The sequence below is a fragment of the Erithacus rubecula genome, assembly GCF_903797595.1.
Source record: "Erithacus rubecula genome assembly, chromosome: 15".
NCBI lineage: Eukaryota > Metazoa > Chordata > Aves > Passeriformes > Muscicapidae > Erithacus > Erithacus rubecula.
In genome coordinates this window covers 8163314-8180185 of record NC_136667.1, presented here as the reverse complement: position 1 = coordinate 8180185, position 16872 = coordinate 8163314, and the positions used below count along the sequence as shown (strand labels likewise).

At 39.0% G+C, this 16872-nt stretch overlaps 1 protein-coding gene across 6 annotated transcripts in view; it reads left to right on the top strand.

The window, feature by feature from the left end:
* Window positions 1–16872, top strand: part of IL1RAPL2 (interleukin 1 receptor accessory protein like 2) — a 359275-nt gene that overhangs the window by 177522 nt on the left and 164881 nt on the right. For all 6 annotated transcript variants that reach the window (XM_079318894.1, XM_079318892.1, XM_079318890.1 and 3 more), the window contains one exon: window positions 9462–9735. In XM_079318894.1, the coding sequence (XP_079175020.1) occupies window positions 9462–9735 (274 nt within the window). The remainder of the gene's footprint in view (window positions 1–9461; window positions 9736–16872) is intronic.

The following is a 16872-nucleotide window of genomic DNA, read 5'->3' as shown; positions in this document are numbered from 1 at the left end:
ATCTGGATATTTGTGAGAAAGGCTCCCTTTACTTGCATGTGGACTTTGAAGAGTTGTGTAAGCCACACTCTAGAGTCAGGTGGGTTGGAAGAGACAGCTGGAGGTCTGGGATCTGGTTCTGCTCCAAGGCCCAGGATGATGGACTGTTGGCTGTGAGACTGGCAGGAGCATTGGTCAGGCACCTGTTGTCCATGGTAAATGGGGAATTGTGGTTACCAGAAACATCCCTGCTGAGGTGTCCCAGTGAGTGATTGCTTAAACTTTGCACAAACACCATGGAGATCATCCTCAGGAATAACTCAGTCCTGCTTTCCTCTGCTGGTGGGTTCTTTTGATGTCTCCTTGCTCTCTTTTCCTGTTGAGCACTCTGCCACAGAGGAGGTGTGATAGCAGCTCTTACAGCAGGCCTCTGTCTCTCAAGGACTCTCCTCTGCAGATAGCAGAAGAAATGAATTTAGTCCTGTGTATTCAACAGGGAGCCCATCTTCCTATCTACTCCAAACTCAAAAGAATTCTCTGGTTCTCAAGAATCAGAGAAGATAATACCATTCAAACTGTCCACATACTTGAAAAATAGATGCCAGATAAAATAATCTTGTGTATGTATGCCAGTTATTCTACCCCACAGGGGCTACCAAGTTAATAGAGGTTCATTCTCTTTAATTTTAAATTCTTATTATTCACAATTCTTTCCTACTACTCCCTTCTGGGAATAACAACAGTGGATATAGAGTTTTCTAATTGTGTGATTACTTGAGACTGCAACTGCCTGATCTGGGAGCTAGTTTTCATTTACTTTACCTCTAGTAACTTTATTCAAAGAAATTTATGAAGAGACTCATCAATTATTGAGATGAATTCAGCTTTGTTCCCAAAGTTTGCATGGTGCTAAAGACATGAAAACAGAACTGTGTGAAGTTTTATGTGGTTAATGTAGTTGGCTGGAGAATATTGAAACTGTCTTGGAGTGTCCTTAAAGAGCTCATGTGTAGTCAGCAGCACTTAAAATATTAAATGCACATACTTTCAGGTATAAAGTGTGTCTTCAGTGTGTTGCTTCTTACCCAAAATTGTGTTCAGATAAAACTTCTACTTATAAATACAAAGAAGTATTTTCAGTCTGTTTTACTTGTTGTTGGTATCAGTTACTGTTCTCCCTTAGATACTGATTCTTCTTTCTATCTCCTTTGTCTGAATATAGTTCTGTGTACCAAAGAAGCATCAGAGATGCTGGGAAATCTTTTTTTGAGCTTTTCCATCATTCATTAATTCTCTCAGGAATTCAAAGAGGTAATAAAATGGCAACATCCACTGTGCAACATGCTAGAAAAAAATTACTTTTTTTCCCCATTTTGAAGCTTGGAAAAGGGAAATATTTTTATTTACTAGATTTTGCGGACAAGAAAAGAAAAACCCACCTTCAGATGGGTTTCAGATCTTGATGAAAACTAATTTAGAGCCTTTCAGTTAATACCAGTGTTTGTACTGACTTTTTGATTGTCTGGGTTGCTCATGTATGGAATTTAAATGTTAGGATTTTAACAGGAAAGTTTTATTATTTGTTCAGCCCAAGAAGCAGATCTAATGTCCTGCATCTGATCTGGCCACTTCAATCCAGAGCAACATACTTTCCTTGCTTAAGATAATGTTCCCAGGCTAGTTAGTACTAATTTAGTCGTGTTGTTTCATGGCTGACTTTGAAGAAATAGGTATTAATTTATAGATCCTCAAAGAAGAAAAGAAGTTTAGTGGATGGATACCTCATTCACTGCAGCTCACCTGCTTGGCTTTAGTGCCTTTGAGCAAAGAGGGAGGCTGGGCAGAGCAGGAGATTTGCCAATGACCTTTCCTACAGCTCTTCCAGATCTGCTGCCCGTGGCAGGAGGGGAGCTGGAGCAGGAAGGGCAGGGGCCAGGCAGTTCTGGGGGGCTGAGAAGGGGCACATGCCTTGAACCCATGGCTGGGACTCCACAAAATACGTGAAAGCATGAAGCCATGGAGTATGATTTCTTTATTGCTCATGTCCTGGCTCTACTGCTGTTTATTTTCAAGGTGACTTTTGTGTTGTTTTCTAACATGGTGACAGCTGCAGAGAATCAAGGCATTACACTGAATATTTTAAACAAAACCGCTTTTATAAGTTCAAATTTCTGTACTGTTTACTTCAACACAGACTTTTTAAAAACCTGCCAGACATTGAAGTGATTAGGAGATCAAGGTCACCAAATACTCATTTTTAGGGTGAATATGCTGCATTTTAAAGAGTTGCTTTGGTGCCCTCCCCCTCTCTTTCTCTGTGCTCAGCAGAGTGATCAGCTGAACGCAAAGAGCACAGCTTTGGAAGGCACTTCAGGTTCCATCTGTCTCTGGGAACATCTGACTTGGAAGAGGTAGCAAAGAATATTATGAGAACAGAGATTTCCTTTCCATCCCAGAATGTGTCTCAGACCTCCCTGTCTCCAGCAAAATCTTAACCTGCCAGCTGTGATTTGCTCTTCTCTCCATCAGCAAGCATTCCAGAAAAGCCCTGTGATAAGGTGCCAGCTGAAAAGCTGGCTCTGACAAGTGCTACAGGATGAAATGCCCCTGTCCAGCCACTTCTACTGATGCTGCTGCAGCATTTTCATTCTTCAAGTGTAATTCCTAAGCCTTGACCTCATTAATATGCCATAGCTCCTGGAAGCTGAGACTTCGTTCAGGGCTTTTTCTCTCCCTAGAGAATTTTGGTGATCTACCAGTATGTTCTTTCTTTCGCATTTTCAATACAAGGCTAAAATGCTCCTGGCTCCATATGCATACGTAATTCAGGGCAGAGCAATCTGTGGTTATTTGAACCTCTGGCAGTATATATTTACAGTGAGTTTGACCTCAAAGGAAATGATGAGTGTTCAGCTGGAATATTTGACATTTGAGTTGGGTTGGTTAGCTGTGGATCGTAAGAAAAGCTGGTCAAAAAATTGAAGCATACACAAGTCTTAGAAACCTTTTAGTCTATCCTACAGAAATTTGAAGCTTTGATCAAAATTAGGAAAATATGTTAGGTAGTGCATAAGGATGTTTAAATGCATTTTTCCTTATTTTTGGCCCAGATTTGGAAAAATATTTGCATGTTGCTAAATTTAATGAAGATTTTTTGCGGTCATCATTACTTGACTTGGGATTTTTGGAATATTTGCACTTTTACATGCCTTGAAAGTCCCAAACATTTTCACCAGTAAGTTTGGATAGTGTAATTCTTGCTGGAAATTATTCAGAAAATGAGATCAGAGTAGAGAAACTACAAAGTCTGTGAGTGATCCTATCCTTAGATGTTGTGTTTCCATAGCAAAAAAAAATCTTGGTTTATTGCTGAAACAAGGTGTTACTGTCATAGAAAAAAAATAATAAGAGCTGTTGACAGGGCTGTAGGAGAAGCATGGCAAAATTCACCTATCTTGAACCACAATAAACTTGTTTTTTGCTCACTATTTGTTATTTTTTAAGTGATCTTATCTCCAACAGATATATTCTTTTCTTTTATGTCCCTCGGGGGAAAACCATTTGAATTTTTTCCAAAATGCACTTTAAAATAATGGACATAGAGTCAATATCTAGACTGCTTGATTCAGAGAAGGGTAAAACTCACAGAAAAGAGACATGACAAACACTTTACCTGAACTTCCCCCTCCTCCCCTCCCTGCCTGCTCTTGGAAATTCTCCTCTGCTGCTGGACAAGGCCACCCTCCACTCCCTGCTGGAGTGTTGCCAGCATGGGCTTCTCCTTCTCTCCTGTAAAGTCAGGTAACTTGCTTTTCATATCAGAGACACCAGCTCAGATGTCCTTCAGTAGAATGAATTTTTATTAAAAGTTATAGGAGTGTTCTTTCATCATCCAGTTTGGTCAGCTAAGATGGAGCTCCACACACAGTGATCTCACCATGCTTTGGAGGTAACATCTGTAATTTTGAACAGTGCACAAAGTGGTCATGAGAGTGTTATTTGCAATGTGTTCTCTGACCAGCAAATGTGGTTCTGGGCACTGGAGTATTTAAAGAATACTCAGAAGGGTGTGGTGGCTGCTGGCAGTTTTTAGGCAGCTCAGGTCCCCAGCAGCTCACGGTGTGAGGAGCAGGGAAGGGCTCTGGGAGGAGACAGGGACACACACTGGGCTCTGCTGATTTCAGGTCTCACACAGCAGTGCCAGGCTGTGATGAGAAGCTGGCAGAGGTCTGCAAGCACTGCAGCAGCATTAGCACAGTGCAGCCAAAAATCCAGAAACGTGAACCCAATTACGTATGGTCAGGCTGATCCAACAGGCTGACCCTTGAGGCAATCATGTCCAGCCAAAGCTGCTAAAGGCTTTGTCATGTGTGCTTAAATGCAGGGCATGTTCCCTTTTCTCCAGAATCAAGATCTGAAAACACCGAGTTGCCAAAAATTCATAGGCTGTAAGCGATTTCTCCCCTTTAAGACTCTAAAAAATTTGCATCTCTCTTTGGACATTCTTAATGGAGGGCATCTATCATTGCTACGTGTCTGCAAACCCCCAGCATGATGGATCTCAGTTCCTGCACTCTCCTGTTCTACAGCTAGTGTATACATCAAAAAATAACTCTTGTTCTAGAGGAATGGTGGTTTTATTTCTGACTATGTACCTACTGTCACAAGCATTGCCTGCTTTGCAGAGCAATAAATTTAATACATTAGGTAGTGTATTATTTTTTTAATGATTTATTTGTTGATGATTTAAATTTAAAATTAGATTTTCAGGTAACAAGGTAGGCAAACATGTTTAACAATGCCATGATATAAATTGCTGTAGGTGACAGATCCCTATAAAAATTATAACAGGCAGATGCGCAATGCAAAAAATTATTCATGTGACAGCAATCAGAAAGACAAATTACTTAGAGAGGATGTACATGCTCCTCTATAATTGCTTGTAAATTATTATGGTTCATGTTAAAATGCATCTAGACTCCCTAGTCAACTAGATTTATTTAAAATAAGAGTAATGGGAAATTGCCAAGAAACGTTGAGGAAGAAGATGCAGTACATGCTTTGGGTGATTGCTAACATAACAGTACAGTAACTTATTGTCACCCAACTCAATCTATATTTTCCTCAATAGTTTTTTAGCCTTCATTTTCAATGTGCTCTCTGCTCAGGTTGCAGTAGCCTGGGTAGGTAACTGGGATGGCCCCTTTGGGCTGCACTGTGGTTCACTGCTGCTGTGTTTCCCAGCTCATGTGGGACAGAACAGGATGCTGTTCTGCAGCCATGCAGGGGAGAGCACTCCTGGGCACTTTAATGTTCTATGCAATAGGTTTGAATTTAGTCAGCTGGGGTAGAAGTTATGCTAAGGGGATGGGGAAGATTGACAGATAGTTGGGCAAACCACTTTTCCTTAGGAACCTGGGATAAAAATGGGACAGTGTTTTTCATATTCTCTTAGTGTTCCAAATTAAAAAAAACAAAAAACAAAAAACAAAGAAAACCAAACAAAAAAAAACCCCAAAGCTGTATTGGAAGTGTGTAAAGTACATCTGCAATAGACAGGATTTAATTTGAATGAGCTTCCAGTGAGGCACTTACCAGGTGATTATAGGGTAGCAGAGAAATTATGTATATACATTTATTATATAAGTGCCTCTCTAATGCTATTATTTTTCTCACCAACCTGATTATATTACATATTGAGAGCCAGCCCAACAAAAATGACAGCAAACTTTGTTCTGGATAATGGAGTGCTGAACTCCACCTAAGCAGCTCCAGTCATTTGTAGTGACAGCTTGGAGAATACTCCTAACGAATCTCACAATGCTCACGCTCCAGTGACTGACAGCACAGCAAGAGGAAAAATTCCAGTTTCCATGTGAGTGTAGGGAGCCTGACCTAGATTTTATCCTCTACAGCTTCAGGAGAGGAAACATTCTTACCTGTGTATTTAACAAGAAAAGAAGAGCAAGGCGAAAAAGTCATCTCCTGTTTGATTAGTCTTTCTTCAATAATTAAGATTTAGCCAAGGCACTCTGTGAGACTTCTCCCCTCTGCAGATGTCATCAACACTATAATGACTGGTTGCTCCATTCCCTGTGTGCTCTTCTCTCTGTAATTACCCCCTCCTGGCCTGCTGCAGGGAGAGCTGTCACAGGGGAGCTGCTGCCTGCACCTTCCCGCTCCAGCCCACTCCCTGTTGGGGTCAGCCTCCTGTGGGCTGCTCAAATTCTATCATTCAGATACTGTTAGCAGGGAAAGAAATCTCTAGTGTGAATTTCCTTTTCTTTCCTTTCTTCCTTGGGGTGCAGGTGCTGTGCTGGGCTCAGGTCACCGTGTCCAGTGCCTCCACTGAAGCTCTGGCAGTGGCCAACAGAGCACTGGCCCCACCATTGTGCTGTCCTCTGGGGGCAGTGGGAGAGGGTTTTTAGCCACTCTGGTGACCTGGTTGTAAATTACTGTTCAAATGTCTTTCATCTATTCCACTGTGCTTCCTATATTTCAACAGTTCCAGTTCTGAAATTAGGATAGTAGGGACTTGCACACAAGAAGGGAAATTTTCAAATGAAAGTGGAGGATGAGCCAGATTGGATGACACTGAGGATTGCTTAGTGTTTATTTGAGCTGTGCTTTGACAAGTGGTTTGGTGTGGATATAGGAGAAATTTCATTTAAAGCAGGATATTTTCAGCTTCCAAATTTGGATTTCCATATTGGGTCAGTTCCTAACTACAGAACTCCTACTAATTGTAACTCTACTCTGTGAATTAAATGAAATCCTGGCACTGCTGTCCTTGATCCACAAGCTTTCAGTGTGTGTCTCATTGTTAGTTATTCTTTGGTGTGGTTTAACTTTGTTGAACCAGCACAGGTTTGAAAGTGTTAGATGATGTGACAGGATTCGATTGACACAAGAGTGACAGAATTCATTAGATTGGCTGAATTAATGGATGGGCTGAATTAGTCTGGATCTAAATTCCAGTTCTGGACACCTGTATTCATTTCAACTTACTGCCCTACTTAGACTTCTGTGACTTTGCTAAATCACAAGAGAGAGGGTGCCTTTGAGAATACCTATATGCCCTGGAGAACAAGGGATGAGCCATCTGGAGAGCTCAGCATTGCCTTTCACATTCTTCACTGAGAAAAGGCAGCTGAGAGCTCTGCACTTTAATTGCACTCTGTTCTTTAATTGTAAATCACACCAGGCTAAAGAGCAGGACTTAAAAAAAGCACAGAGCTTTTCTGAGGAAGCTCTATGTGGAGAACAATGATACCTGATCAATGTAAAAGTCATGTCACCTATATAAAATAATTCATAATGTCAGAACCAGGCATTTAATGTAAAAGTGGATTGGATGGGGTTGTAGGACTGGGAGAATGAGGTTCTTTCTCCAGCTCTGCTGCGAGTTGCCCATGTCTGTGCAGCAGCAGCACAGAGGTCAATGTGATGCTTCCTGGGGTCCTGGCAAGGGCATGTTCAAGTTACAATGTGCAGCTTTGGTCACGGTGAAGGATGTTACAAACCTGGAGGAGATGCACTGAGAACAAATGCTTCAGTACAGGGTTTTCAAATAATGATTATCCAAACTTGTCCTATTGTGAGTAACACTGAGTGTTAGAGGAAGGACACAGCAGAAGCAGCAAGAAAAAGGAACATCAGTAAATTGCTGCTGGCATTTCAGTTGATGTCATTAACAGCAGCCTTTAAAAGCAAGGATTTTTAATTTAAATCAGTGGGATGTTGTCAGAATGAAAATCAAAATTGAAGTTAACTGGAACAGTGTGTACATCAATTCAGGGGAAGGTTTTGTTTGGGGGCTTTTTTGATGAAGAAAGAAGTCAGCTGGCACAAACAGCTGCTGCCTTTGCACCTACCTGTGGGGTGGGGGACAGGAACAGGAAACATCCTGGGGGTAAAGGTGTTCCAGGATCTCCCTTCACCTGTCAAAACTGTCATGAGTAATGTTTTGAGTAATGTGCTTTCTTTTCCTGCTGAGCTTATGTTAATTTTTCTTTTTACAAGTTTGCTTTGCAGCAAGATGTTCCATGGAAGTTTATATACCAGAAAAGTATTAAAGTGGTCAGTGTCAACAAGTTTAACATGTGGTTCATGTGATCACAGTACACTTAAAGCTGATTTACTCTGATGGGAAAACTAAAACCTTACATTTGTCACAGTTACTTTTGAATGATTAAAGGGAAACCTGAAAACTGAGTAGACATAATTTAAAGGCAGTAAAAATCACTAAAAGTAGGATCATACATGGTATTTCATGTACAGAAATTTTTGCTAGCTACTTTTGTTTAGGAGGTAAAAAAATCACTTGATGACAGAATGCAATAGACAATGTGTATGAAATTAAGAATGTATGAAGATGTCCAACACTTATAGTTTGAGAATTGATACTGTAAATGCAGAAGAGGTACCTTGAGAGTTACCTGGTTGAATGAGGTGCTGCATTAAGGATAATGTTCCATTTACTTGTAGCTAAATAGGATCAATAAATTCTAAAATCTACATATTTAATCAAGTCTATTAATTTTAGGTATTGTGTTTGCCTTTTGATTATCTGCCTTTAAAAGCTTTTCTTTGGTTTTATTCTTGGCTGATTCTCATGCTTATAGTTTTCCTAGCAATGAAAAAGATTGAATTGAAAGGTCTCTGATATGTGATATGTTGATATGTGTGCACGTGCTAGGACTGTATTGTAACTCAGATAATAGCAATGGGAGAAAAAACTGTAGGGAGAAGTGATCTTTTATTAAACTGTCTGATGTATGGTAATTTTAAAGTGAAGTATCAAGAAAACTCTTTCAAAAGTTTTTGCTGAACAGAACATCAAAAGAGGTCCTTTTTTATTTGCACGACTCCTGTATTAAGTTTGATTACACAGGCAGCATGTTGTAATTGTATCCTGTTGTGTATAATACAGACCTCTACAGTTTGAGTAGGCTGTAGGGAAAAACCCAACTATGTGGAACTGCCTTGAAAAGAAAATGACAAATGTCACATCTGTTATTTGGGGATTTTTTTTTTTGCATAACATAATTAACAGAAGTGGATGGAAAAGCTTTAAGGGATAAGATTGCCATCAGATGCAAATGTACATTTTCCTTCAACAAGGAACTGGAAAATTCAAAACTGATTTACAGAGACAAGTTGTTAAGGTGCAAAACATTTGGTTTGTTTAATAAAGAATTAGTGTTTTGGGGATGAAACTAATGCTATTCTAAAGAAGTGGAATTGAGCAAACTTAGTGTGCTTTATTTATTGCCATTCACAGTTAGATGTAATTAAAAAAGGTGTATGAAACCCTTAGTTGCCAATAACTGCTTTAGATTTTTCATATTACCTTGAAAGAATTCAGCACATGCCAAAAGCCATTTCTTTCAATGTACTGTATTGCATTTCCCAAGCTGCCTTTCACTATATTGAAAAATGCATCTGTGTCTAATATTTCTTTATTATTGTTTTGCTTTCAGTTGATGGTTGCATTGACTGGTCAGTGGATCTCAAGACATACATGGCTTTGGCAGGTGAACCAGTCCGAGTGAAATGTGCCCTTTTCTACAGCTATATCAGAACTAATTATAGCATGGCCCAAAGCACAGGTCTTAGGCTTATGTGGTACAAAAACAAAGGAGATTTAGAAGAACCCATTATATTTTCCGAAGTTAGGATGAGCAAGGATGAAGATTCCATATGGTTTCACTCGGTTGAGCTGCAAGACAGTGGTTTCTACACATGTGTTCTAAGGTGAGTATTGTGTTCAGTCTAAATAAGAATGTGGGGATTATTGGTTAATAATATTTGAAGTATTAGATATTGGTTAAAAATCATTTTAGCTATTAGAATTGAGGTATTCATCCACTTAATAAATTTTCATTTTTTTATTCTCATAATTATATATGTCACATAAGGCTTTTTCTCAAAATTAGTTTCCCTAGTAATTATAGTTCTCGTCCAGTAGCTATAATTAATGTGTTTTCACTTAATTACTTCTTTTTTTTTTAAGTAAAACATTTGCAAATTCTCAATTTTCTTTAAACCTTCAGGACCTGATACTTCTTAAATCATGAAGTATTTTGTTTAAGTACTGTTCTGTTTCAAATCCTCAGAATTATTAGAGAGTTACAGTTTGAATTATTCTAATGGGATCAGGCCATGGGGAGTTACAGTTCTGTCTGGTTTTGAACAAATGTTTATTTTAATATACAATTATGATTTATCATGCATTTAAGCAGACCTCTTTTGGTAAGGTATCAAAATGCATTTCTCAGAAGTATCTTGGAACTGTTGGATGATCCTTAAATTAAACATGTGCTAGAGCTCGTGATTTCCATCATGTAGATGTTGATGTCATCTCTATGCCTAAAATGAGAAGATAAAAAATAGGAGAACTTTTAAAGAATGAATGAATAAATATTCCTTAAATGATCCTGCTTTGAATTCAAAGGAGTTTGCAGATACTTTGTATGATTTGGTTTTAAGTTATTCAGTTTCAGATAATGTTTGCTTCATCCTTGTCTGCTGTTCCATACTGAAATTAGACGTTTCATTAATTAAATAACAAGTATTGCAGCAAATAACAGCACTGTTCAGAACTCAGAATCCACTCTCTGTTCTGCTCTGCTGAATCTTGCTGTCTCAGACCAATTTGATCCTGAGGAATGCTACTGGATCAAAGATTGTGCCCTGGATTGTGGTGGTTTGTACTGGGCACCAAGGTCTAGTTTAAATATTGGAAATATCTGCCAAACTCAGCAATTAGATTGTGTTGCAGCCTTTGGAGTTATTATTTTATCAGCTCCTCTGTCAGAGGTTGGGTGTGATGTGCAGTCCCTGATTTTGAATGTTACAGGATGATGGTGATTTATATGTTTCAAGGGAGTCGTGCTTTTTTCATAAGAAGTCATTGTTGTGATAATCAAGTTACTGGTTTAATACTCTGAAACATCTTAATGCAAATCTTTTATGAAAAATAAAGTATTGATCTTGGATCAAATTCTGGGTCATACTTTTTTCCGGGAAATTTCAAAACTCTGCTCATTTACATGACAAAGTAATTTTGGTAACAAACGGGCAAGCTCTTGAATAATTCATGGCTTCCTCTCATTTTCAGCTGAAAACTATATGACATGCTTATTGGAAGGCATTACACAGCAACAAGATCTTCCTTGTCAGTTATGCAGTTTCCTTGCTTTGACTAGAACTTTCTTATATAATTACAGATATTTTTGCCTTTTTCAGATTTATGTCAGGGTGCAGAACAATCTATGTAGTGGTTACAGATAAAAGACTGTATTTCTTCCTTTGCCGAATTAATTTTATCTTCCAAAAGCATGGCAATGTATTCTTGCTGTTACTGTTTATGAAACCATAGGAGGCTTAAAATAGCTGAGGATGTAGCAATAGTAATTGATTTTAATTTCATTAAAATTGAGCTAGATGTAATGTTCTGAAATGTGAACACACTTCTGTGGGAGACTATCCACACCATTAACTGTGTAATTTCAGCTTTATTAATCCATTTTTTTTTGAGGGGGGATAAGCAGATGTTTGCGTTTTAGTCATTAACCAGGATCACCTGCTTTATGAGAGTTAAAGAGGTCACAAATGAAAGCAATTTTAGAATATGATTTTATTTTCTAGAAGCATTAAAAATCTCTGTTACAAATGCCATCTTTTGTAGAATGAATTAGCAGAGACTGGTAGATATAACTTGATGCAGTGGAAATGAAGAGGTGACTGTCTCCATCAGTGTGCAACACTGGCTTTAGGATTGCATGCACAGCTGAGTCTTTTGGTTTGGTAGCTAATAGAAAAAAATTGAGTAGGAAAATGCTTTTGTTTCAAGATAAATTCAAAATTTTTTCTCAAAAAAGAATATTTCATTCAGTTTCTTTAAAAGAAAATCAGAAGCAATTCAATTCTAAATCGATGTCTTTCCAGCCACCCACCAGGGGTTTGTGAAACCCTAGTGCAACTCCCTGTGCTTTCCAAAGCTTGAAATCCCACATTTGCATGTCCCAGCAAACAGTTACACCACTTCAAGTTTCCTGCCTTGGAGCTGTTGGTGCTTGTCTTTGCAAAAAGGTGCAAGGAGTGAGATGCTTAGATGTGGTGCCAAGGCCAAGTGGGATGAGGGGTCTGGGTCCCAAAAGTTCATGGGTTGAAAGGAAGGACTCAGTGTTGATCTGGGAAGGCAATAGTAAGAGCTTTAATTTACTCTCCTCCAATTTGTTACTTTTTTCCCAGTCAACACAAAATGACAGATAAGAAAATGTATAGGGAATATCACAACTGTACTTTTCACTGAATTTCTTATTTGTTGAAGTGTTTCTTCTTGATTAAAAAAAAAAAAAAAAAAAGAAAAGCAAACCTGTTTTTCAAGAAGCTGAATTTTCTGATTTCTCACTTGTGCTCATAGGATCAAGGCATGACTATCAGTGAAGCAGTGTGAAGGAATTTTTCAGAAGCCACTTGAAAAGGGTGGGTATGAGCAGGTGAAGGATAGGCTGCGATGACAGTGATTTGAAGATGGGTAAAAATTAAATGTGTCAGTGAATTCTTTCTTATACAGAACTGTCATTTCTGTTTTGTAAAATAACCTGTAATACTGCATAAAATTAAGGAGTATTAGATCAGCCCTTATAAATGAGGTTGCTTCCCTGGACTGAAGAGATTTGATATAATAATTTAAATGTTGCCTCTCCTTTATTAACCAATTAAACATTATTCCATAGACAGGTGTGGGGGTGTGTGTGTAATAGGCAGAACTTATTGTTGCATTAAAACTGACTTCTCCCTTCTCACAATGCATTTTGGCATTGAGTTCACACCGAAAAGAAACTGAAGTGTGGTATTTTCACCCAGTATACGAAAAGGTCCTGATTCTGCAAGGACTTTTAAAAGAGTGCAGAGTTGAGCTGTGTTAGCTGAGCCACGTGAATTCCATGGATCTTTGTTCTTGGATGCCTTTTCTGTGTCAAATGAGGCATATTGCAGCTGCATCCAAAAGGGATCCTAAGTAATGGATAGCTGTGTATTTCATTGCAGCTCCCCGGTAAATTCAGTGACATTTGTATCATGACTTCACTGCCCAGTGTGGAAATGCTGTTTTCTGGAGCTCTCCTTCCAGAACATACCCTGGATATGCCATTCATCTTTCAGCACCCAGCAATTCTACTTTCAGATAAAGCTGTTGGCATTTCTGCTATGGAAGTTTGATGTTCTGGGATTTTAACATCAGCACTCTGGATTGCAGCTTCTTCACTGAAGAATTAAGAGATGAGCTTCAAAATGAGGAAGCATGAAAACCAAACATAGAAATTACACTCAACCTAAATGCATAGGGTGGCCCTCAAGTTCTGAGTATGTAGGACAGTCTTTTGCCAGATCATGATCTGCTTTTGCTCTCTGAACAAATACATCTGTTTTTCTGTGTTAAAAGACTGCTTTTTAAAGATAGAGCAAGAACTGGGCCAACTTAGATCATCTTCACCTGGTGAAAGAAAAGAAGATGAGCTGGGGAAGAAATCTCATCAAGATTTACCCTAAATTTGCCCTCATCTAGGGACTGCTCTTGGAAACTTTCTTCTAACTAGGCTTAGCTCCAAAACAAGCTGTAGTAAGCATTTGAAGAATAAAACTAGTAAGAGTAAAACATGAGTGCATATTTGCTGTCATGAACTGTTAGTGAAATAAAGTAACTTTATTCCCATAATGTGAATAAGGAGGGTAGAAAATCTGGGCTTCAAGAGGGTGGAGGGAAGCAGGAGGTGAAAATTTGTCCTCACCAAACTGCCTAATGAAGGTAAGCCTTGATTTTTGTACAGGATGCAGAATAACAAGGAAGTGGGGGCCTTGAATGCCTATGGGGAGTTAAGCTTGCAGATCTCTAATGCCAGCATTTGATGCCAGAGAACTGCTGACAAATCAGGTTAGGAAATCTGTGTATCCTTTTTCTCTTGCTGCATCCCTATGAGCACAGTTCTTAATGGAGAGCAGTGTTGCTATGGACATGCACAGAGGAATGGAGCCTTTGCTGAGCCATTGGTGAACTATTGAAATACCACGTTCTAAACAGTAATAAAATACAGCAACTGTAGATTTCAGGCCTTCTGGCTTGTGGATGTCTGTGAAGCGCATGCCCAGCAAATCAAAATCAGATTTAGAGAGCCTGGAGGGACTGGCAATAAAATCTTCAGCACACCCTGTGTGCTCTCACTTCAGAGGGTGTTAGGCAGGGCTTAGGAGCTTGTTGCAAGAGTCTACCTGGAGTGCAGAATACACCCATCAGCCCAGGAAAAACTGCACCCCTTCTCTTAGTGCTGAAAGTCTGACTTCTGAGAAGCATGAAAAAAATACAAACAGAAATATTGGACTAAGTCATAATGTGAAATTATGTAGGAGTAAGGTTCCTTTCTCTGCAACCATCTCTTATGATTCTCACAATATGTGTTTTAATGCAGTTCTTCATTTTGTTGATGGCAATAGAGAATGCTTTGGCTCTGCTCAGCATACAGCTGCTCATGACAAAGGTGATTTTTGCATCTTAATCCCTGTCAGATGCAGTGTTGAAATTCCAGTGTAGTATATTGCAGTATGTTGTAGTATATTGTCTTCCATATCTGTTCCTGGCAAGTGTTTTTTTTTCCTCATAGACTTACCCTGGAAAGATCTAAAGATGATACTTTTTGTGGGCTAGTGTCTTTAATTATTGGATATCCAAGAGGTGCATATCTAAGTAGCTGATGGATTACATACATCATAGTTAGCTCTCAATCTTGCACAGTGCTATGTGATCAGCTTTTCTGTACAGTCCCAGGCATGTCTGTAGAAGCAGCAACATCTCACATTTGGAGCAAGTGGATTCAGCATGGCACAGCCTTTCCAGACTCTGTATGACACTAACATTACATGCCACACATTAAAAAGGGGTGACATTTCCCACAATAAAATTGACTGATTCTGTATAAACAAATCAGTCTGAGATATAATATTCAATGCTTGAATCCAGTGCTACAGCAGATACATTATAAAGTCAGTATGATTCATGATAAAATAAATTTTTTTGAGTTTTATCACTGAGATATAATGTTTTGGCATTATCAAAATGCAGGGGAAAGTGGAATCAGAATGCTTTTACATTTGTATCTAAAATTGTATAGAAACTGATGGTACTCCTGCAAATCATTTTGATGACATTGTCTTTATTGAGAGAAAACCGTTCTATCTATTCTTTGCATAAAAACAAAGATTTGTTTCTCTTCCCTGGTGATATGTATATTTCTGCTCACTCACCCTCCTCCTCTAAAGCTTTAAAAGAGAAATTATTCATCCTCTGTCGCTCTGAAAAACAATGTTTACTGTTGATGAGAAGCTGCAAGAACAGTCAGGGCTTCAAGCAGAAATATCCATGTTGCTTTGGGGTTGGAGGGCATCCAGTGGCCTCCCACTTGCAGTGGCATGGACAAGAATGAGAACATTGTGTATCCTTCAGTTTTCCTAATAGTGAAGTCCCAGATTTAGATACTTTTTAAATGACTGGCCTTACTTTGTAGTCTCTACAGGTTGTCATAACAAAGCTCCCTGTGCTGCAGTGCCTCAGTAATGTTTCAGCTCACTGTCACTCGTTGCTCCTGAAGTGCCTTCCCTGGTGGGCTTCAAACCTTGCCTAGAGCAGACAAACGATGCAGTGAAGAGACTGTTTCCTCATGCAGGCAGACTTTGCCTGCAGGAGAGCTGTTGCTCCCCAGCCATCTCCTCTCCAACATGTCATGGAGTTTTCATTTCTCTTCTGTTCTCCAAATAACAGTGACAATGTGCTCACCCAAGTATCATTCCTGTTGGAATTCCCATGAAGCCAGCTGTAACTACAACACATCAATAGAAAATGTTGTGTGTGTCCTGTGAGCGGACAGACAAATGGAAAGTTTTCCTGAGGAAATCCATCATGCCCATAGTATAAGATGTCAGAACTATAGGGAGTTAAACTGATATTTGGTAAGTGATGCTGGAGGAAAAATTCTTCTTTTCTGGCCACCACTTTCAGGGAAGGCACAGCCAGGAGGGCTCAGCTGCAAGACTCAAACAGTTCACATTGCAAGGACATTCACTTCATGATTCTTTCATTCCTTGTATACCCTGTGAGACAATAACTGATCCACTGGTTTTCCTGCTTAATTGCCCGTGTACAAACAGAGCAGGACCTGCCTTTCAACATTGCATCTACAAAATAGGATTTCTGTGCAGAACGAAGGATGTGCTCCACAGGTTTTATTCCCCCAGGCAATAAAATCATTGAGGTTTAGCAATGCAGACAAGTCTGACGGGTGTCTTGAATGCAACTTTTGTTTTGTGCTCTAGGTGTCTGATTAAAAGTGAAAGCATAGAGGAGTAGATATGCTAATCTGCACGTGAGTGTTTTGGAAGAAATAAAGGAGAAAGCAGTCAATCCTCTTGGAAACAGGGTATTGCAAATGCAAAATTATTGGAAGGGGATTTCTTAATACTGTCCAGGGAGCAGTTGTTCCTGTGCCTCAGATTTATGTAGTTTGTAATGGGACTTTTAGTAAGACAATGTGATTTAACATTGATATCTAAGTTCTAACAGAAAAATATTAGGAAATAAATGAAAAGGGCTTAGTCATTTGCAGTACCAAACTTTAAAGCAATTTGTTGCCTTGTAATTCTTAAGGACAAGGAAGGAATTTTCACCCAGAGCAAACCCAGCCAATTATAGGATTTCTTTTGCTGGAACTGGGTGTCTGAAGTTGACAGAGACCACCTAGTTCATGAACTTAGGTGTGATATGCTGCAATAATTTGGTGTTCTTTTGACTTCTATTTCCATATATTCAATTCTAGCATTTAATGACTAACATCAGTG